The sequence below is a fragment of the Triturus cristatus genome, chromosome 8 (genome assembly GCF_964204655.1).
Source record: "Triturus cristatus chromosome 8, aTriCri1.1, whole genome shotgun sequence".
In the NCBI taxonomy this organism is placed as follows: Eukaryota; Metazoa; Chordata; class Amphibia; order Caudata; family Salamandridae; genus Triturus; species Triturus cristatus.
This window is the reverse complement of record NC_140591.1, coordinates 90951534-90975121: the sequence shown is the minus strand read 5'-3', so window position 1 is coordinate 90975121 and position 23588 is coordinate 90951534. Positions and strand designations below refer to the sequence as shown.

At 43.3% G+C, this 23588-nt stretch overlaps 1 protein-coding gene across 2 annotated transcripts in view; it reads left to right on the top strand.

Moving 5' to 3' along the window:
- The window catches only part of SIDT1 (SID1 transmembrane family member 1), a 588249-nt gene extending 566566 nt beyond the window's left edge, over nt 1-21683 (top strand). For both annotated transcript variants that reach the window (XM_085621093.1, XM_085621092.1), the window contains exons 23-25: nt 3402-3512; nt 7602-7715; nt 12386-21683. In XM_085621093.1, the coding sequence (XP_085477219.1) occupies nt 3402-3512; nt 7602-7715; nt 12386-12448 (288 nt within the window). In that variant the 3' untranslated portion in view covers nt 12449-21683. The remainder of the gene's footprint in view (nt 1-3401; nt 3513-7601; nt 7716-12385) is intronic.
- The last annotated feature ends 1905 nt before the right edge of the window (nt 21684-23588 follow it).

Genomic DNA, 23588 nt, shown 5'->3' with positions numbered 1-23588 from the left:
TGCTCGTTACGTCTTTCAGGACTTTCTGGTATAGAAGGGTGAACACCCTCCTCCTGGAGTGGGACTGCTGTGGGAATCTATTCACAAGGTAAGGAATCCACTGGCAGATGTATCCATCAGAAGAACAAGTTACTTACCTTCGGTAACGCTTTTTCTGGTGGATACAGTATCTGCCTGTGGATTCCTCACTGACCCACCCGCCTCCCCGTTGTCCACCCTTGTATACCTTCAGTATATGATGGTGTTTCAGTATGTATTTATTCCTGTCAAAGGCATTGTGTTGTTTCTTTTGCCTTTCTATTTGATCTCCACACTGTGTGTGTTGAGTTGTATATTGTGTACTGCGTATACTGTGTATATATATTGTTTGTCAGTCCGTCCGTGTGCCTCGAAGGCACGGAAAAAGAGGCCGGAACTGACGTCATCACGCCGACGAGGTCTTCTTATGGAGCCGGTGACGTCAGCGGAGTCGCGAGCGGAGCCATGTCTCTGTGACGTCGTCTTCGACCTCATTGGCGTGGACTGCTACAAAAGTTTCCGAATGTTGCTGGTGCAGGGCATATTCACAAGGTGAGGAATCCACAGGCAGATACTGTATCCACCAGAAAAAGCGTTACCGAAGGTAAGTAACTTGTTCGTCTCAGACGTCTGAGCTGTTAGAAATTAATAGAGAAACATGGAATGTTGGATGCCGTCGCCAATTTGTGGGAATGCCAGTGAGGGTAGTACTACTCTTAACCATAAAGGTTCCCACGAAAAAGAGTTGTAACGTTTACCAACCCCTGGAAGACTGCATGTCTTCCTACAGAGCCAACATGACATACTGGAATAGTTTAATTAAGCATCTATATAATTATAGTTTTCCTTAGTTGTGTATCAATGGTTAAATTGTTACTCCTCAGCAGTAAATCCTACTTTTTGAGCCACTTGTGGATCAATATCGCAGCTGTCCCTAGAAGACATTGGTGGACATCAAACCTGCCAGCGGGAAAATGTCGATACTCCAGTAAACGCACTAATGTTTCGTTGAATCACCCTCAGACATGGGTAGCGACCTGGTCTGATCATCTCGATGAACATTATCATAGTGTGTCAGAAATGTCTTATGCGTTCTTTCTATTAGACAACCAGATTGCTCCTGAAAGGCTTCGGGTAATTGAGTTACTTACCTATCAACACGCTGAAGGCTTTACAAGATTGTGACGTGGGTCACGGCACAATTTCACACTTCAACAGAAGGTACTACATATGATTGCTAACTTTTAAGAAGAAAATCTGCTGCCATTGCTGTTGGGACCACTATGAAATCATTGAAAAAAACCTTTCCTTGAAGATAAATTTATTGTCACAAAGTATGTTTTGCTTTCATATTTGAAGGCTTGTAATATATACCCTGTACTACAGGGGATTCTCATAAAATATGTCCATGTGTGCAACAATCTATCCAGTTGTACTCATTGTTTGCTCTTCACACACATGGGAGGGTTACTCATTGGCAATCTGACACTTCTGCTTTCTCTGAAGTTTGCTTCTCAGCCCTAACCACAAAACTGCAGGTTAACTGCAGAGCCGAACCCCCAAAGGCACAGGGTTAGAAGAATGTGCAACTGCTCATTTATTTTTTTCTCTTTTCTTCCCAAGTAAAATACTTTCCCATGTAAGGTGTTTGGGGCACTTTCAGAAACTCTTTGCACTACATAAGGCATCCGTTTAGAAGTACAATGAGTGTGGTAAGAGACAAAGCCACAACATTTTGGGGAGTTCACTCTCTTGCCAATGCCAATTCCCATGACATTTCCATAGGAACACACAGTTGCCGCTCCCAACAGCGGAAAATGTTGACACCTGTCCCCTAGACTGGTCCCATGAGGCACGAAATCAAGACTGATTTGCATATGGCTTGGTCTAAACTGGGGTGGCATGGTGAGCAAAAGAACGATGGATTTAACCCAGATCTCTTGACTGAGGGGTGAATGTTTGATTTGCTCTGCATTACATCCATCATCTGTGTGTCTTTTGCTTTCTCGCCCTAAGTGCGCTGGGTATGCCCTGACCTGGGTCCCGGGCTCACTGTGCAACTGGATTCAAGCTAGTCTGGCTGTTGAGGGGTGATGCCCCGAAACCGGTCCTAGGATGCTTATTTCCGGTCCATGGAGGACCTGGCTTGGCAGTTTGGGCTGGACTGTTCCCATGAAGCACAGGGTCACGACTGATTTGCATATGGCTGGGTCTAAACTAGGGTGGCATGGTCGCAAAAGAACGATGGATTTAACCCAGGTTTCTTGACTGGGGTGAATGTTTGATTTGCTCTGCATTCTGTCCATCAGCTGTGTGTCTTTTGCCCTTTGTTTTCAATGGCACCTTCAGTCAGAACAATCTGCAGGTCCACCTGTGTGATCTGAATTTTGTGGTCCCAGAGCACACTTTTTGAGTGTACAAGTATGACTGATGTGGTAAAATGTTTAATAAATCAGCTTCTTAGCATAGCAAGAATGTTTTTAGGGAGCAGATAACAGCAAAAACAAACCAGTAGGTTTTGCTATTGAACCTTTGGCTTGAGCACAAAAGTAAGTGTTCTATTGATTAAGGACACTAAAAGAAACATGTATTTAGATATTTCTCCTGCCTTTCGTTTCCACTAGTACACTACCAGTATAGAGTTTCCATGGAAGTTACACAAAGGTGTATACACCGCTTTGGTATTTCCAAGACAAGAAGTACTTTAAATCACATCTGCCTGGTTCATTCTTTAGCAATTCCAAAACATCCAGAAGTATTGGAATTCCCTTGCTTAGGCCACTTCTGCAGACACGCCCTTTTAGTAACAATGCACTAGTTTTATCATTGTTTTACTCTTGCAGAAAGCTAAAAAGAAAAGGACTTCCAGCCACGTAGAACATCCACCATCTCCACTGATCAGCCAATGCACCTGTTGAAGCCTGCCTTTTACACCACGCTCTGCTTTTTTGTTGTATTTCGGTTGACATAACTTTGACTTGAAGCCAACACTTGGAGCCAGTTTTGTGTTGTAGGTCCACTTTGCTATGAAAACAGTGGCTGCACATTGTTGCTTATCATTTGTACTTCAGATTTTTTTGTGCATCTCCCCCTCCTCTCTTAGTGCCCATGGGCAGTTTGTGCTGTTTATATCCCGCGCCGGTTGATTTCACATACCCCACAGTCAGCATTTGTTATTGCCGTACTACCATCACATCTTTTTTGTGCCCAGTGTCAGGCTTTGGGTATTGTATTTGTTTAATTAATTCTTCCACCCAGTACTGCTCTCTGCCCGTTGCAGTTTTTACTCCTGTTTTTGCAGGGTTTCTGTTCCCATCATGCCTTGCAACAATGCCTGCTGTCAGTCTTCCTTTTTAGCATGACTTCTTCTTGTTTTCTTGCAGCTCCGCAGCTCGGAGAGGATCCAACCTATCCCGCTCTTTTGTATCATCTCCACGGCGTTTGTTTGGGCCTCTGCCCTCTACTTCTTCTTCCAGAACCTCAGCAGCTGGGAGGTAAGCCGCCATTTTACCTCCTATTCCTTTGTATGCATTGTCCTTCAGCCCAGGGATCACATCTCCTTTCTGATCCACTGGGGCTGGAGTCTGCCAAAGTAATCAGGTCAGCACTTCCAGGATGCAGGATATGCGACGATGAAGCATGCAGGTTTGGCTAAATCCATTCTGCTCCTTCTATGAATTCTGTTAAGGGAACACGCAGGCACGGGTTTGAGTTTAGTTCTCTTTATTGCATCCACCACGAAGAGAGTACAGCCATCACAGTTCCGCCCTCCAGTAACTCTCCTGTTGTGAAGTCCATCACAATCCTTGTCGCCAATGTTAAGGGAACACACAGGCAGGGGGTTTGAGTTTAGTTCCCTTTTATGCATACATCACAAAGACAGTAGTCATCACAGTTCAACCCTCCAGAAATTCTCCTGTTGTGAAGTCCATCACATTCCAAAAATGATGCACATAGGATTCCATGGTATACATCACAAATAAAGAATTATGAACACAAGAAATGTGTGAACAGGCCATAACAAATTTGGATAGCACACCTGGGGGCATCTGTATCAACATCTCCATTTGCGATTCTCAAATAGCGATTTTTTGAGAATCGCTATTTGGGAATTGCAAAACGGGATGTATCCAAAAATTCGCACAAATTTTGCGATTTCTTAAAATTCCTTAATTGCTATTAGCAAATTGCGAAATCGCAATTAAGGAATACCTTCCCATTCATTTATATGGGCCAGGAGGCCCATAACAATGAATGGGAAGTCTTTCTCAATTTGCGAATCGCTATTTGCTAATCGCAAATTGAGAATATTTTTAAAGGTGCAAGGGTGTCATGATGACACCCTGATGCACCCCTGAAATCAGCATGTGTGCACATATGGCGCACATACATGCCCTAAGGGCATGTATGTGCGCCACATGGCACTTTGAAAAATGCCAAAAAGTGCATTTTTCAAAGAAATCGCAAATTACCACCAACTTGAAGTTGGTGGTAATTTGCAATTTCTTAAGGAGAAATCGCACAACTTGGGTGCGTGTTACATAGCATTTAAGGAATCGCAATTTGCGATTTCTTAAATGCTTACGCAAACTTAAGAAATCGCAAAATTAGCGATTCCTTAAGAATGCGCTGCTGAAATGCCTCATACATCTCATTTTGCGATTTTGTATTCGCAAACGCTGTTTTTTTGCGATTCGCAGCATTTGCGAATACAAAATCGTTTGATACATATGCCCCCTGATCACACGATTGACAGACGGAGTACACTTTGGCAATGCCAGGTCATCTTTAGCTGCTCTACCTCAGATCTGGAACTGGTAGCTGTACAAAAATCACTTCATCCAGATTTATGATCAGACCTTTCAACCCCCCCATGTGTACATTTGGGGTTAAAAGAAAGGACGCGAAGAGAAAAGTAGAGAGGACCTCCAGCTAAAATATTTTAGAATGGAATTCCTCTCCACAAATCTTTCTCTGGTGAATCCCACGTCCAAAACACATAGGTGGGTCGTTGAGATTACAGAGATCCAATTTAGGAGCTGTGACTTCAACATAAGACTTTTGCCTCTGTATCCCTGATCCTCAGCATGTTGACTCACGTTACTCTACAACACAAATTAATTAAAGAATATCAATGGAAATGTACAATGTTATCTTTCGTGACCCTTCCCTACACAAAAAGTTACACTTTCGATGCAAACTGCAGAAATATATGAATCCAGTTGGTAAAAAAACTATTTGATAGTGTGCAGGCTAGTAAAGTCCTGAACATAGGACTCATGACTCATGAATGCTGTGCGTTACACCCTACGCATGCTCCGCAAGGTCTTCAGTTGGCTCACAGTCGACACCAGAAGGACCATGATGCAGGCCCTCATCACCAGCAGGCTGGACTATGGTGATGCACTCTACGTAGAAATCGCCCCACGCCTCCTGAATAGACTACAGTCAATACAAACCCCAGTTACAAGACTCATCCTTGACCTCCCCAGGTGGACCCACATCACACCACACCTCAAGAAGCTACACTGGCTCCCGATCCAAAAGAGATGCCAAGATGTTGACCCACGCATACAAAGTTCTGCACAACGAAGGGCCAGCATACATCAACAAACACTTGACCTTCCACCAACTGACCAAACACCTACGATACGCCTCCATCGTCCTCACAAATGTTCCCCGGCTCCATCGAGCCAACAGCAGAGGACACTCTTTCTCATATCTGGCGGCCAAAGCTTGGAACAACCTTCCCTGCCCCTGCATCTCAGGAGCACCTCATCGCTCCAGAAGTTCAGGAGAGAACTCAAGACATGGTTGTTCGAATGAACAGATCACCTCAGAGCAGCAAGCAACCCCAGCGCCTTTTGACCCTCACAGGTGATTTGCCGCGCTATATAAAGGATGATTGATTGATTACAAAAACTTCATCAGAAATGTTAGTTTGTGTGTTATTTCCATGAGACCATGCACCACTGTGAAATCATGAGCCACACCCACAGTACAATTATGGCAGATGGTTACCTGGAGCATTAGAGTTACAGTGAGGATTTAAAGTGGCCCTCCAGAGTCACTGGTGATTTAGTACCAGTTTGGTGGCAGAGCATTTTGTCGCAACAGCTCTGCTCAATGACATATCAGGTCAATACTATCCAAGGTCGATTCCAGCTGGAACCATGTTTGTTGGCTTCTGTAAAATCAACAGCAGGTGTCTACACAGAAGCAGAAGGTGGGTGTGCCCCAAATTAACCAGGTTGTTTTATTAATTATCTTAAAATTGCACAATTTTAGGTCTTGCAGGCCAGCTCCTGTTTTCTTACAGACTCTTAGGGCCAGATGTACAACCCTATCAATTTGCGAGTCGCAAATTGCATCGTTTTCCAACTCGCAATTTCGGCTTGCAAATAGTAATTTACAACAGTGTCTTAGACACTGTTTGCTATTCCTAATGGGGGCGCAAATTGCCTGCCTCATTAAGATTCATGAGGCAGGTGCAATTTGCGACCCCATTAGGAATGTCTGTCACTCCCAGGGATGGTGGCCTGCTGGGGTCAGCAGACCACCATGTCTGTGACTGCTTTTTAAATAAAGTAGTTTTTTTGTTTCAATTGCAGCTCATCTTCCTCAAAGGAAAACGGGATGCATTTAAAAAAGAAAAATGAAACGTTCAGTTTTCATTTTTTAAGAGTGGGCAGTTGTCCGTGCACCACTGCCTGCTCCTAAACAATATTTCGCACACACTCAGAAAGGGGACCCCTTCCTATTTGTGAGTGGCTTACCACCTACTTGAAGTAGGTGGTAAACTGCAAGTGATTTGCGACCGCAATTGCGGTCACAAAACAATCATACATTTAAGTGAGACTCGCTAAGAGATGCCCTTGGCACGCCTCTTCCTAATAGCGAGTCGCAATCCCTATTTTGCGAGTCGGTAATAGGTTACTGGTTTACAAAATAGGGTTTGTACATGGGGCAGACCAATTTTGCGGTCGCAAACAGGCTGATTTCCTGTTTGGAACCTGAAAATATGGTTGTATATCTGGCCCTTAATGATCAAAAAACATGCTTTGCTGTTTCCAGCTTTTTAAAAAGTTCTGTTTGTTGCCGTAAATCCATGTATGAATAAATGTTATGTCAGTATTTTTTAGTTTGTTTTTTGCATTTGTCGTTGTGATGAAATCTCGTGTTTTTATGAGTAAGCTACTTAATCGAATAAAGTCTTTTGAACTTGAACTTGAAATGCTATATTAAAGTCCCATAAAAAGATGTCCCTTTTGCACTATAGATACCCTCTGCTAGGTTTGCTAAGCACAGTCTTGGCAGAAAAGTGAGCAAACCCCCGGTGCCTCCACCCACTGGATTTTTGACAGACAAGAATCTGGTAGTTGAGAGCAGGCCTGTATAGAGAATAAGCAGAGCTTCCTCCAAAGAGACAGTGACCATGGTAAAGCACACCAGTAGGTAAAGCTCAGGGGAAAATGATTGAGGCATTGGTGTGGTCCACAATTTGGTGAAGATTGGCATTCAGCTGACTGAATATATGTGCTGTTCTGAGGTGAAGAAGCCACCTGTAACTCTTGTCTCTATAGAAAACCCCGGCAGAGTCCAGAGAGAAGAATCGCGAGTGTATCCTCATGAGCTTCTTCGATGACCACGACATCTGGCACTTCCTCTCTGCGGTAGCCATGTTCTTCTCCTTTTTGGTGAGTTGTTCATTCCTTCGTCAGCATGACACGGTCGATTTTGCATGGAACTGAGTATTTTAAATTACATTTGTGAAGTGTTTTGGGGGAGTCGTACTCGCCATTGCTTCGGAATTTGTACGGTGTGGTACCAGGCGTTGGTCTACTTTACACCCGAATCAGACCTTCACCCGCAGCGAGGGTCACCAGCATGCACATTGAAAAGAAATTGGGAAAACTGAGCACGTAGAGTAGGATAACATATCACCAATAAGCGTTGGTTATCATTTCTCACTGTGCAAGCTGGCAATTCAATACTTTTAGGACATAGGATATATTAAACACTCATACATTGAGCACTTATATGTTCAGGCCTCACACATTTTAGGATTCAGGCATGAGTCATAGATCCAGGGCTGCTACATTCACTATTCCTTCATTCAGGACTCGTACTCGCAGGAGTTATACATGAAGGACTCGTACATTCAGTACAAAGATTCGAGACTCGTTTGTTCAGAGACAATCCTTAAATGGTGGACTCGTACATTAAGGATCTGAACATGAAGGAGACACAGATTCAAGACTCATGTATTTGTAGCATGTGCATTTATGGCTTGCCTAAGACTGCGAGATTCAAGACTCATGCATTGGGAACCCCTACATTAAGGGAATTTAAACGCAGGACTTGTACTCGCAGGACTCGTACTTTGTGGGCTTGTACAGTAAGGTTTCATACAGTCAAGATTTAGTCATGGCTTATAGATTCAGGACTGCATTAATAGCATATATTCAGAACTCATACATTCAGAGCTGATAAATGGCGCAGATTAAAGACTCCTCCATTCCGGAGTCATACACTCAAGAGTCCTACATTCCAGAGTCATACACTCAAGAGTCCTACATTCCTCAGTTCTACTCTCAAAAGTCCTACATTCCGGAGTCATACACTCAGGAGCCCTACATTCCTCAGTTCTACTCTCAAAAGTCCTACATTCCGGAGTCATACACTCAAAACTCCTCCATTCCGGAGTAATACACTCAAGAGTCCTACATTCCGGAGTCATACACTCAAGACACCTCCATTCTGGAGTAATACACTCAAGGGTCCTACATTCCTCAGTACTACTCTCAAAAGTCCTACATTCCAGAGTCATACACTCAAGACTCCTCCATTCCAGAGTAATACACTCAAGAGTCCTACATTCCTCAGTTCTACTCTCAAAAGTCCTACATTCCGAAGTCATACACTCAAGACTCCTCCATTCCAGAGTAATAGACTCAAGAGTTCTACATTCCGGAGTCATACACTCAAGACTCCTCCATTCCTGAGTAATACACTCAAGAGCCCTACATTCCTCAGTTCTACTCTCAAAAGTCCTACATTCCGGAGTCATACACTCAAGACTCCTCCATTCCGGAGTAATACACTCAAGAGTCCTACATTCCAGAGTCATACACTCAAGACTCCTCCATTCCAGAGTAATACACTCAAGAGTCCTACATTCCGGAGTCATACACTCAAGAGTTCTACATTCCGAGTCATACACTCAAGACTCCTCCATTCCAGAGTAATACACTCAAGAGTTCTACATTCCGGAGTCATACACTCAAGACTCCTCCATTCCGGAGTAATACACTCAAGAGCCCTACATTCCTCAGTTCTACTCTCAAAAGTCCTACATTCCGGTGTCATACACTCAAGACTCCTCCATTCCGGAGTAATACACTCAAGAGTCCTACATTCCAGAGTCATACACTCAAGACTCCTCCATTCCGGAGTAATACACTCAAGAGTCCTACATTCCAGAGTCATACACTCAAGACTCCTCCATTCCAGAGTAATACACTCAAGAGTCCTACATTCCGGAGTCATACACTCAAGAGTTCTACATTCCGAGTCATACACTCAAGAGCTTTACATTCCGGAGTCATACACTCAAGAGTTCTACATTCCGGAGTCATACACTCAAGAGTTCTATATTCTGGAGTCATACACTCAAGAGCTTTACATTCTGGAGTCATACACTCAAAAGAGTTCTACATTCCGGAGTCATACACTCAAGAGTTCTATATGCCGGAGACACTTCCTCGGTCAACTCCTTCCCTTTCAATGTATCCACTCCTTGCATCGCGTCATTATAAGGTCATTATAAGGTTATTGTAAGTGATTGACACCTCACACTCAGATTCCTTGTGCTCACCCGCCATCACATCACCCTCCATAGAAGAAGCGATAATCCATCAACTGCAACATTACCCTTTCCTGGGATATATTCAACTTCACAATTATACAATTGCAATTTAGAGACTAGTCTTGCTAAGCTTAGGGGTCATATTCCTCCCACCTTCTGGCCTCAGCATGTTGAGCAAGGGTTTATGATCTGTTCTAATTCTGAACATTTCCCCCCACACGTCCATTCTGTAGCAGTCAATAGTTCACGCTCAGTGACTGAATAATTCCTTCAGCCACTTAAAGTGTACATGCAACATGCGCTACAATCCATTCAACCTTGACAATTCCGCACCATGTCCGTGGCATCCACAGCAGTGATACAGTCAGCACCCATCATAAAGGGCCTCAAACAAGGAGCAGGTGCTCTTTCAGTTTTAATCCATTCAAAAGAATGAGTTTGTTCAGCCGACCAAATAAACTTTATCCACTGGCTGGTTGGACACTAGGCGATCCTCCAGTGCTGAGCAATGTCTTTTCCTTAAGCAAAGTAAAGCAAAAGGCACGTGACACTTCCGACGGTTTTCCACAGGTAAACTTTTAAGCTATTTTTCTTTTTAAATATTAGCGGAAAGTTGTACCTGTCTCCAGCGGCTAGATGGACACTAGACGATCTTCTCGTGCCGAGCCATGTCTTACAAAAAGACTTTTCAGGGGTCACTTATGGTCCACAAATGGTCCTTCTTCCAGCAGTGATGACACAAACGTCCTCCACAGCTGGTAACCTCCTACAAAATGGCATCCCATTCTCGTCGACAGTTTTGAGGAGGCACGACACATTTGAGATGGATAGATTGAAGAGAGTTTATTGAGTTAACAGGAACGACCCCTGAAAACACCAGCCACTCTCCACAGCAACTGCTTATCTCTCTCTGGCCTTACATTCTAGAACAGCATCAGAGAGGACAGGTTTCCAGGGAGCAGAAGGCATTCCAAAGGCATGACATAGAAATACAAAGATGACATAGAAATGCACGAGAAGAATATAACACCTCACTACCTCTTTTTTATCATTATCTCCTCTCTCATCTCTCTCTGTACCCTCGTTTCTATTTCAGTTCACCATCACTACTTCACCTCTATCTCTATAAACATCTTTCTACTGCTGCCACACTCCTTTCTTCCTTACTCTTTCTCTATACAACACTTAACTACCTCACCTCTCTTCCTGTACCTGCCTGTGACTCTACGTCGACTTTTCTCTCAACAACTCATCTCTTTTTCTGCCCTTCACGCCTGTCGCTCCACCGCGCCATTCTCTCTCCTCATTACTGTTCTCTCTACATGGCTGGACTTTCTATCCTGTAGTTCTCATTTCGCCCCTTCCGCTACCTCACCAATCTTTTTCTATCTTGCATCTCTATACTTCTGTCACTACCTCACCTCTCAGTCTTCTTCTACATCTTGCTGACTCCAGTTTCAACGACTTTCTTTCTACCCTATCCCTCTGTTGACCTCCCCCATTTTTGCAACCACCCCTCTCCTCTCTACAGTTCTTCTCCCCCCTCTCTCTCTCTACCGCATTCTAAAATCTGATCTATATTTCTGCTTCTTTCTCCACCTACCTCTTCGTCTTTCGATGGTCTCTGGATCATTCTTTCTGGCTCCCTCCCATTCCTCTCTTTAGCTGCTACCTCTGCCTTTTGTCACATATCTTTTTAACTCTTCTCTATCACTAACTTCCTTCTCCTTCACCTCTCTCGTTAAGCCTTTTTAATCCCTTCTATGTGCTTCAGTCTCAAGCTCCATCTCACTTCTTTTAATCAGCACAGTTGAAGGTCGCTGTCTATTGAGAGAAGTATGCACAAAGTAGGAGGAGAGGAAGACAAGGCAGAGAGAATTCTAATGATCAGATTTCAGTCAATGAATGGTGGAAACCCTCGGAGCAGTGCTTTGACTCTCGGTATTGCAGCATGAACGCCAGTTGTTAAGGGGTTTGTAGTGTCTGCCATGTGCTGGTTTCCATATGTTCTTGAGCAGACATCTACATGTTTTTGTACTTCAATGCAGCTGGTTCACATGACCTCAAGCGTTGAGCTACTACCAGCTACCTCAACCGATCTGCCGATCACTATAGAAGACCCTGTGGAAGTCTGATGTTCATGACATGATTTTCAATCATTAAATCATCCATCTAGTACTATGACGGCATGAGCGTTTAAGTGAAACTACTGTTTGTGTTGAATTAGCAGGATAGACGGGCCATACTTGTATGATCTGAAAGGACAACAATGGGTTGCATGTTAAGGTCACCAATATCGACCTTCAGTAATATTACATCCACTATATTGGCCTACCGCTACTTTTTAAGGTAATGTAGTGGTAGGTTGATGTAGTGGATCCAGTATTATTCTCATGTGAGATATCACTTGAAATGTATTAACTCCCTACCACTATAGCGGTGGCTTTCTCATCAGCAATATTTGTTTAACAATGTTTTACTTTTTTGTCTCTCTCCCAGGTCCTTCTAACTTTGGACGATGACCTTGATTCTGTGCGCAGAGAAAAGATCCCTGTTTTCTGAACAGAGAGCGGATGCTAAGGCTCTGTCCCATATTGAATGGTGATCTGTGGACAGTGGGAGTCCCTTAAAGTGCGTATATGGGAGACCAAACCTTCTGTGAGAAGGAACAAGATGGAAACCACAGCAGTGCCCAGGCTGAAACAGAAGAAGTGCACAACACCAGCGTAAGGAAATGCTGAGAAATGCGAACAAACATGATTCTGCGAGTAGAGCCTTCTACCTTGGTGCAGATGTGATATTTGTGCCACTGGTGTCTCCAGGCACATGATCTCTGTCTCAACTCAGACTTTCTTGATGCAGATTGCAGAAGGTCCCCCTCATTTGCTTGGAGGTAACGTGAGTGGAGTAGGAGTGCCTTCCTTCTGCTGCACATGTTCAATGCCTGCCTTTTCACTGTTCCAAAGGAACAACACGAGACATAGTCTTGCAAATGAGTTGTGTTGCGTAGCACTTCACACACGGAGGCCAGTATCTAAGCACTAGTAAAATTATCGCACTGACCAAGAATCACCTGGATGTCTCGGTACATCTTGCATGCAGTTGAAAACTCACATACGGTGCTGTTGTAGCGGAATGTCCATGTTCTACATGAGCTATGTGGGTTCTCATATTGCCAAGTATTTTTTTGCGTATGACCTGCTTCTCGTGCTGCCGAGTGGTGTTTTGCCTTTAGCCGATGGATCTCTTTTCATGACTTGGAAGCTCACATATGGAAAAACTAGGAGCCGTGTCTGGTTAGGAGGGAGATTAAATCCACTGGAAGTTGCATTTAAACGTCTAGATCCTTCTGGAAGAGGCCTGACCTGTAACTTATTCAGAAGTCTTCAGTTCTGCTCTTGAGATATCAGCAGCATTGCTCCAACAGAAGTCAATTTCAAAAGTCCTAAACTAGTTGCATGATTTTGGCTTTTACCCCAACTAATTGGATCTCGGAAGAGTTAGGGATTCTGCATCCACACGGACAGTAGTGGATTTTTGCTTCCTCCTCATTGCCATGTGTTACCTGATGTTGATAGGGTAGCCGTTTCGATGCTGTGAGGGTAGAACATGTCATCCAGTTTTGAATAGAGGGTCACCAAGAGAAGTAATCACCTCACAGGTTGGTTTTGAGTAGACCAGTGTGTTTGGAACTGCTTCACCAGTGCTAAATATTGGTCATGTCAGCAAAAAAAAGCAAATGTCTCCTCTAAGAAGGTGTTGAAATACAAAGTAGGTTGGATAGTCAATGAGAGCTCTCTCTCTTTTTCCTGTTACTGGAGCGGTCTTCTTTTCTTATGGAATGTCGAAAGCAGTCATCTAGACATCTACGCATCCAAAAGTCTAACAAGAGACCTGTGCCAACTGACTCTTTCCTTTTGGTCCTTGTCGTACTCCTTGTCGTAGCTGGTACGGAAGAAAGGTGAGACCACCCACCTATTCTGTTGAAAATCTCATTTAACGTAGAGACTACCAATTCCTTTTATTTCTGCCCTTCTCCAAGGTAGTCCAGCCATCTATTCCTAACACTCTTACGCTAAGTGTATATAAAGACTTCTGAACCCATCCAGTCTATCCCTAGACCTGGTTACTATGCATGATACACAAAGATTCATCTTTCCTGCCCACTGTGCCGCCACGTGTAGCTGAAGGCAGCCAGACCTGTCCTTTCTGCCCAATTCTCTGTTCATCCTCTTACTGTTGAAACACAGACTAAGCCCATTTCGGTTGCTCCTTCTAGTACGCTGTTAGAGGTAACCTCTTCCTTGCTTGCTCATTACTGTTGGTTTTATATTATCCTGCATGTAAATATTGTTTCAGTGCCCTCCACCTATGCTTGAGGATGTTACATTAATATACATCTTTGTAAAGTACAGCTTCTACTGAATTCTTCTGCATGCACCACTCTCAGGCTCACACCATTTCACAACCCCTGCCCCACACAAACTCTGTTGTTTCTTGACTGATGAGAGGGGAGAAATCTTCTATTATCGCCCCTCGTCATGAGCTTCTTGGTGCAAGAAATCAAAATATATCTTTGAACACTGTTCAAACTAGAGGACTGCTTAAGTGCCTGGCCAGACTTGAGGTCGTAGATGACATGTGCAGGTTATATACCCCGCATGCATGTCACCATACGTAGGTTCTCTGTATGATGTTGATTACTCGCTTTAGATGAGGAGGTATTTTGAGTACTAAATCTACAATCGGTGTTTGAGATTTTGGTTGAGGGTTTGGAAGGGGACAGCAACATATGATGTAATGCAGGTGTCTTTGGATTGGCCTCTAATTCTGAATATCAGGTGGTGTTATTGCCTTTCACCTAAAACAAGCCACAAAGTGGTTCACAAATGCAAACTAAACTCAAACTAAAAATGTAATAACAAGACACCAGTGCCACAAGAAAAAGAATGAAAGAGGAGCAGAGGATGATAGTTCTGGAACATGGACCGCAGAGCCTGCCTACCACAGACCTCGCTGCAGCCGCACACTCAAGCCCATATTATTTTTATTTTATTTTATTTTATCTTTTTATATAAAATGTTATTGTATTTAGCACAAAATCTGCGAAACATTCCACATATAGATAAGTATACGCTGAAAACTTCTAATTGGGCATTACAGTGTACAGTGGTGGACAGATTACACATTCGTAATTACTACATCTCATTTTCTGATTCATGGTCTATGATTGGAGGAGTACATATATAACCTCTATACACATTCCATTTGCTCCACACTTTCCCCCATTTCCTGGGACATTCCCTATGAACATACGTAAGTTTTTCAGCAAATATGATCATATCCATGTCGTTACACCAGCCTGTCACAGTTGGGGCCTGCGTTGCTCCCCAGTATGTTTTGTTTTGCTGCCATAATCCCCGTTATTGCCCATTGTCTGGGTACATGGTTGAGGTCTGTAGGCTCCCATATGTTCAGAAGGCAGCACTTAAGCCCATATTATTGAGTGGTAGACCAACGACGTGAAAAAAAATTCAAATATATTAGCAAATCTAATAGTTGAAATTATGTATTTGTAAATAATTATATCTATGTGTATATACATTTACACATAAAGCAGTAGATCATTGGTTAGAAAGTATGTCAATATCATTTTAAAATTTCACAGGTAGGCGTGGGCTTAGGGGCATATAAAGTGGAATTAAGCATCCCACGGACTGCAGAGATAGAATTTTTAAATTGTTATAACCTTTTGCTGGTTTTGACTGTTACACTCAGTTTCTTAGAATTAATTGCATTAGAAAAGCATAACTATATAGAGATCTACGACATTTATAAATTCAGAAATTGCCTAGGGATATACATTTTACTTTTATAGTACCCTGCCCTAGGAATTACGATAATAATTCAACAGGGGGTCCTTGTTATTTTCTGATAGAAATAGAAAATGTGCCTTCCATGGCAGCCTTGTCTGTGCCATGCTAGCTGAAGGCTAAAGCTCCCTTCCACGTTTTCCAAACTAAAATTTAAAGTGATTTTCTCAGCTGGTCTCTGAGATGGATGCATTCTAGTGGTCTGCGGGACAGCTGTAGTTCCAAATTTCTTTTCTTCGTTCAGAGGGCGTGTGTGTAGGTGCCACGATTGGTGGCATACATGTAGCAGAAGTTGTGGCATATCACTGGGGCATCACAGCCAGGCCCTGAGCGGGTGCGGACACCGGCCGGAGTTCTTCTGCTGGCGTGTTCCTGGCCATCCAACATGGCCGCCTCCGATGCCAAGGATGCCCGGCAGCAGGTGCAAGAGCTCTAGGAGGGTTTACATGGACTGTAGTGATGGGAGAAGCATAGAACTGAGCTCTCTAATAGAAACAAACTATGGAGGAGCCTCAATGGGGAAGAGCAGTTGTGAAATGGAGACGTGAAGGGGTAGGACAGAGCCGCAAGGATGCTGGCTGAAGACCTGGATCTAGAAGCCCCAAGTGGTGAAGACTGACTAGTGGAGATGCCACTCAGAGAAGCACTGTCTGACTTGATTTGTCAAAATGCCCCCTAAAAGAAGAAATACAACCCATGAGGTGCAACGCAGAGCGAGCCGAGGGATGCTGGGTGAGACACAAGTGGTGCAGCTGGGACCTTTCTAACCCAAAGGTAGTCACTTATAATAGCCGCTCTGAAGGTGCTCCGGAGGTTTACACAGCAAAGAGTAGACAGGATTTCCTCTATTGAGTGTGCTGTTGGCTTGAGTTTCTACAATAGAGTGCGAAGTGCGGACTCTCAGGGGCAGATCTACAAGAAAGTGCTGCACCGCAAGCCCTTTGGCTGCGCCACGCTGCGGCACTTTCAGAGCACAGGAATGCGACATATTTACAGTGACATGTCGCATTCCTGTGCTCTCCCCTGCACTGGCGCACAAACAGCTGCCATGCGCCGGTGCAGGCACCCTTGCACCATGGTGCAAGGATGCCTGGGTCATGGGGAGATTGTTTTTGTGCAGGAAGGGGCACCTTCCTGTACTAAAACTATCACCACAGGCATTTTCCTCTTTCAATGCGTGCTGTAGAATGTGAGGAAAAAAGGAGAAATGAAAAAATCCCTCCTCGTTGCGCCTCGCTACGCCACCCGTGGGGTGGCGTAGCATACTGACGCATTTCCAGGTTTACGATTCCTCGTAAATCTGGAAATGTGTCTGGTTCCATGGGTGTTGTGTGGGAACACCCACAGCAACACCCATGGAACGCCCCTTTCACGCAAAGTGCTGCGTTTAAAGGGGCCATATTTACAAGAACAGGAAAAGTCATGCAGGGTAGCTTTTCCTGACCTTGTAAATATGGGACAGAGAAATGCGCTGCCAGTACATCACAAAAAGTGATGTACTGGCACCGCAAGGGGCTTGTAAATCTGCCCTTCAATTTCTAAGTTTCCTTAGTTGGAATAGCTACCAAAAACTGTGAAGAAAAAACCCAAAGGAGCCAACAATATGTGGAATGTTTACATGCGCGTGGATGCACACCTTGTAACAAAGGTGGAGTAACAAGAAAATGAGCTAGAATTAGCCAATATTCATATACTCAGTCTCTCTATATCCCTACGGGGGTTGATCTGAAACAGAGGTTCAGCGCTTCCTATGTGCGGAGGTGCCTGAGGCTGGGAGAGTAAAGGAGTGACTGTAATGAAGCCTGAGCCCCCTAAGTACTGGGCGTCCCCTTGGAAAGAGTTGGTAGAGAAGAGAGGGTATATGAAGAATCCTGGTGGACATAGGAGATTCTGTTCAAAGAGAATGAGTCCTTCTAGCAGAAACAGAAATAGAAAGTTTATGGTGAATGACACTACAAATTCAGAATTGAACCACATAAAGCTCATAAGGAGGCAAGATGTTCGGGCACCAAAAAAGGCCTTTTATTTGGGAAAACAGGCCTAGCCTCTTTAGACAGAATCTGAGTTGAGGGAAGGCGCTTCAATTTTCACATCCAGAGGCTTCAAGGGACTTTTGTTGCTCCTAAACAGATGCTGAAGCTACCTTAGCCTTGACCGAAGCACAGGGATGACTCTGTTAAGTGATGTGTTACACTAGATTGCCAGTGTGATTTTCCGGCCCATAGGAATCCGTGTGGGGCATGCCATAAGGTTCATTGGAGAGGGCCTTGGAGCACTGGTGTCAAGGTTTGTGTTCACTGTCCATGTGGACTAAATTGTGATTTTTAAGAGTTACCTTCTTCTATCCTGCCCTCAGTTTTGCACTTGAGAATTGGTCTTAGAGGATGTGTTGTGAAATAGCAGGGTTACCTAGTGCCATGAAAGCCTTCAATTGACACTAGCGCTTTAACTGTGCAGTAGTCATTTATTTTGTATACCCGGGATCATACACTGCTGTTATAGTTATGCTGTTTTTCCTTCATATTAAAAACAGCTACAATATGTAACGTGGTATTCTTACAAGATGGTATCTCAGGATACTACAGCGGGGGGTTGAGCTTGAACCTTCCCAACTGTCCTCTGGTTGTGAAGGTTTGCAAGACTTAGCTTCCATGTCTGCTTTGGGTTTCTGTACCTATATGTGGCCTCTATGTGCACCAGGTTTGTTTTGATCAGAGACAGAATGCTCCAGTTATTTCTGCAGATTATTTTCCTGTGGCTTTACAAATAAACTATTTTCATTCCCAGACATAGCTGTGTCCTCTCTGCTTCTGCCTCCGGCAGGAACAACATCTTCTACTTCCAAGTCTAGCGCAATCCTGCTGGGGAAAGTAGAACTTACAGGAAAATGTGTTCTGAAAATCAGGACTAGATATCATTGTTCAGTTTGTGAACATATTGCACTGTTCTAGTTACATGTGAGTGACCATAGCATGATGTGGATTCTCCAGGCCTCATGTGCTCTAGGTATGGTTTTTGACCACCAGCTTGTTAGTCTTAGCCATATGCATCATCCATGTGGAAAGATCTTTGGTGGTGGGTGTATGAAGTCTGCACATCCTCTGTGTTCCATTCAGACAAGTCTCGGTTTCCAGGACTCCACACGTGTGCTCCCAGCCCCTGTTGCCAAGGATTTAAGTCTGGAAACTTCCTTATTCTCCTGCAATGCCTTAAATGTGCTTAATTACTTGAACCACACTACTTCTATTCTATGGGGCTTATTTACAAGCCCCTTGCGCCGCCGATACGTCACTTTTTGCATTGCCGATACGTCACTTTTCCCCATTTTAAAAGTGACTCGAAGGGCTTCTAAATAAGCCACTATGTTTCTATTTCTCTTCCAGAACCGATTAATGTTTTTAGAGGCTTGTAAGACCCCTTTCCACTGCTCTCCTTGGTGCTATGACACCCTCTTTGGTCCACCACTGAAGGTCAGCTGATGCCCTGTATGTTTCTGGAAATACAGCGAGGACCGCGTCTGAGTTTATTCCTTTGTATGTTTGCAACAAGTTCCTAAAGAAAAATGAGTTTGATGGTTCTGCACCACTTTGCATGATTGGATCTTAACACACTTCCCTCTCAGCTCTCTTGGGTAGACACTCTTCCCTTTACCAACTAACTCTCCTAGATACATCTTAACAGGTTTCTGGTGAGCTTCTCTTTAAGATGTAAGATACATGGATATTAACACCTTCCCTCCCCATGTTTAATAAATGGACCTTACCTCAATGGCCTTACTGTGTCAGAGAGATGGGTCTTAATACACTTACTATGTCATATAAATAGACTTTAACACACAATTAGATTGGACGTCTTGTTATCGATCACTCCAAAACTCATTTCAGCGCCAAGAGACCTGCAGGTGAAAGCGCGCTTTAGAAATTCACAATAACATAACATAATACACTTCCCCCCACCACGCCAGGTAAATGGATCTTCACACACTTCCCATTACCATGTTAGATAAATGGATCGTAAAAAGCTTCATTTTACAAAATCTGTTGAAAAATCTTAATCTTGTGTTTACTAACTGACTTGGATAAATGTATCTGCACGCGCTTCCCATCACCACCTCCTTTGGAAACCTTGATTGTAAGAGGCTCTGGTTACCAACTCACTTCTGCTCATTGTTAAGTTGCAGAAGCTGCGATTAAGGTGGCCTTTCCATCCAAGTGTCTAATAAGCATCTTATTCCGGGACTGACCCGCAGATGAGAATATCATCTCACAGGGCATTACCTAAGTCCGCTTCTAGGACCAATGTTTGAAGAGGTGCATTAGGACGGCTGAAAACATTCGTATTATGAATGTCTCTTAAAAATGTATTGAACATGTTGAGGAAATACCAGTGGGATGACCCCTCATTAGCACTGATGGTAAACATTTATGTACATTTTATAACTTATCAAGGTGTGTTTATCAGCCTAGGTATTCATAACTCTGAGTTAGAGAGGCTTCAGTGTGTCTGCAACACTTTCAAAGTCAATATGTTGAAAGGCTGACAAACTACATGGTTTCAACTGAAATGCCAAAAAACAATATTTTCAATTTAGTGCCACAAATCCCTTCTGACTTTCTTGATATTTGTTAACAGGTTTCTATGCAGTAGACACACTTGGCTTGGATTATCAACAAGGTTGAATACTTAAAGTATGTGTTGCTCTTCCGAATTATGAATAAATCCTGCTTGCAGTTTTAACTCAGTTTGCCTCTTTTAATAATTGGGCTGCAGATGCCTCTCCTTTCCCCTAACAATTGTATCAGACCTAAGAAGCGTCTTGTTTACATGTGTTTTTGCTTTGGTATAGCAATTTCAAAGAGAGGTTGCTTGGGTTTTATTAGAAAATATAACATAAATAAGGAGCAGATGCATAAAAGTCATTAGACAGATTCCTCACAAAGCTCTTGGAAGAAATCACAAGGCTCTAAACTGCACAGTGTCAGCCATCTTGGATCAGTTTGGGCAAGATAGCGCCCATCTTGGAAAGGACGATGTCGCAAAAGTTTCCAGTGCACTTAGAAGGAAGAGAACTCAGACAAACATTTCATGAATAGATCTGGGCTATTTTTGTACATGAGCAGCAATGTCTGTTTCTAAAGTCCTCATGCTGAACAGTTATTACTACAAAATGTTTTGTATAATGCATATTGCACTCGCTTCTATATTTAAAATTTATAAATATTTAAGATGTGTGCTGCGCCGATTTAATAGCATCAGTTGCATTCCAAAGGGAGTGACTATGTGTCTTTTCTTAAAAGAAAGTGTTTGATGTTTGGGTCTTGCTTGTTATCTGCCTGACAAGGTCCTGGGTCTGAGGACTCAGGTTTTTGCACTTCAGGATTCCAAACCCGTCATTGCCAAGATCATACATTGACCAATGAGAGAAACTTTCATGGCTTTGGCATTTGTGGTCCCATGGGGGCAGCTCACCATTGACCAATGAGAGAACCTTTTCATGGCTTTGGCATTTGTGGTCCCAAGGGGGCAGCTCACTATTGACCAATGAGAGAACCTTTCATGGCTCACCATTGGTCGAAGAATTCAGGGCAATTTGTATGCGTTTACTCACAATGTAATCCTGCATTTGTAAAATAGTGCGCTCCTTGTTATGTTTCGTAGAGCCCGTCACTAATAACTTCCAGTGTGTGACCAACAGACAGGGAAGGGTCATGGAATGTTCCGGCTCTATGTTGTATTTTAGCTTTGTGAGTCAGTTATGTGTGCCGCTACCCGTTACGTCACAGCAGTGCAAGGTGACCTTTGTTTGCAGTTTAAATACATTTCCTCACCATGTTTTGTCAGTGTGAGATTTACACATGTATTTTGAATGATGTTCACCATTTCTTTTGTTGTCTTTGCAAGAAAATAAAACAAATACATTGTCACATAGTGTTGGGTGTATTTTTTCAGATCCCTAAAATCTATTTCTACAAATTGTCTTTGCACCAGCCTGCTTTACCAGTTGGGTCTTCTTTCACCTGCAGCTCACCAACAGCTGTTCATTTGCCGTCAGCATTCTGCAGAGAATCAGCCATCTGTGGCAGAGGCCAGCACTTCTAGACTAGCAGCGAGTGTCCAAGCGCTACTTGTCTTGGGATGGAAGTCTTCCCCTAAGCACTCCTTCCATCAGTTGGAAATCTTCAGTTATGGACGGTGGGACATCAGAGTAGTCAAGAGAACACAGAACATTTTCAGTCACGCTGATGTGAAGTTAGTACTACCACACCACACCCAGCTCACACCCCGCCCCACACAGGCCAGCTTCAAGCTGGAATTTGCCACATGCGTTACTCATTCCAGGCCCTGGTGGCTGCAATGTTTGCCAAGCATCTCCTGCTGCCTTTAAGGGTGAACATTCTACCTGCCCAGTGACTCCTCTTCTTTCAATGGCCTCCCAGTGCCAGACTGGGTCCTGGAACATTTCTCAAAGCAGTAACTCCTCAGCAGTGCTGGGTGGCAGCAGACAAACTACGCCCCTGAAACATGGGGATGGAATAACACAGAGCCGTATAAGGCGTCCCCCGGTGCGCCAACGTAGGGTCCATCCTTCCAGTCTTCAAAATAAGACGATAAATGAGGGAACCAATGAAAACAAGACCATGAGTAGTGCACCAATTTCCAGTCAAACAATTAAAACAGACCCCCACTGGCATCTGATCTCCTTGCAAAGAACTAACCACCCCATCCTTCCCAAACATTTTAGAGCAGGAAGATGTGTGGGCGAAGATGAATCTGAAATGACACTGTGTATCCAACAGACAGAGTATTAACAAGTGTAAGTAACTTTTTCTTCAAAGGTAAGAAGGTTTTTTGAGTTTGAAGTAAGGCCCTGCGCTGCTCCCTAATGTCTAACCATGTGCCCTACTGGTATGTGACAAGACTTTGGCACGGCAAAGCATGACACCTGTACCAAAATTGATTTGCAAAATCATAATAATAGAAAGTAACAAATATCAGAATAATTGGAGATTCATGAAAATGCAGAACAAAGCCCATTATGCCAGAAGCATCTTTCATGAAACAGGGCTTTGATCGAATTTCTCTTTTGTATGAATCTGAAAAAGTCCCTTCTTCAGGCACACAAGTTTGGTGGTCGCTGCAGTTGATTTCTGTCTTAAGAATGCCCCATTGGAATACTGTCTTTCTGTTTGCTCTCATTTCCTGACTTGTTATGCAATACACTATTAGCAGATGTAGGTTTTCTGAATGATCTATTAATGAGTCTTGAAGTAATTACACGGCTTCGTATGTGTAATTCATATAAGTTTATTTCATGTCGACATCCTCAGCAAAGGAGCTCCTTACATGACGCTGCCTTCACAGCATACCCAGAACACTGGGAATTGAGCAATCTAAGTTCTGTCTGGACATTCAAGCTCACATCTCTTAGCAATATGATAATTAACTCTACATTTCTTTTCCCTTATGAAAATAACAAAAGGAAGTAAAACAATAAATTACATACAATCAACAACAATGCAAGTGCACAAAAAGCGCGTTCAGAAAAATGACAGTTACTAAAAATGACATCTATCCCAAATGCCCAGTCACTTTGCAAACATTTCCAATACTCCATAACTATTTTACGCCTCAATTCAACAACCTTCAATGGGGTGGAGAATTTACTATCTCCCTTTATCACCACACCACATTTTTTCGTGACAACCCAATCACCAACCACAATGTTCGATTCTTTCACACCTTTTCTTGCGTTGTAATATTCTTCTGCACACTTCTGTTTTACTGTGACACCAGCTTTAATAGCTTGATGGTGTACCCACAAACGATCT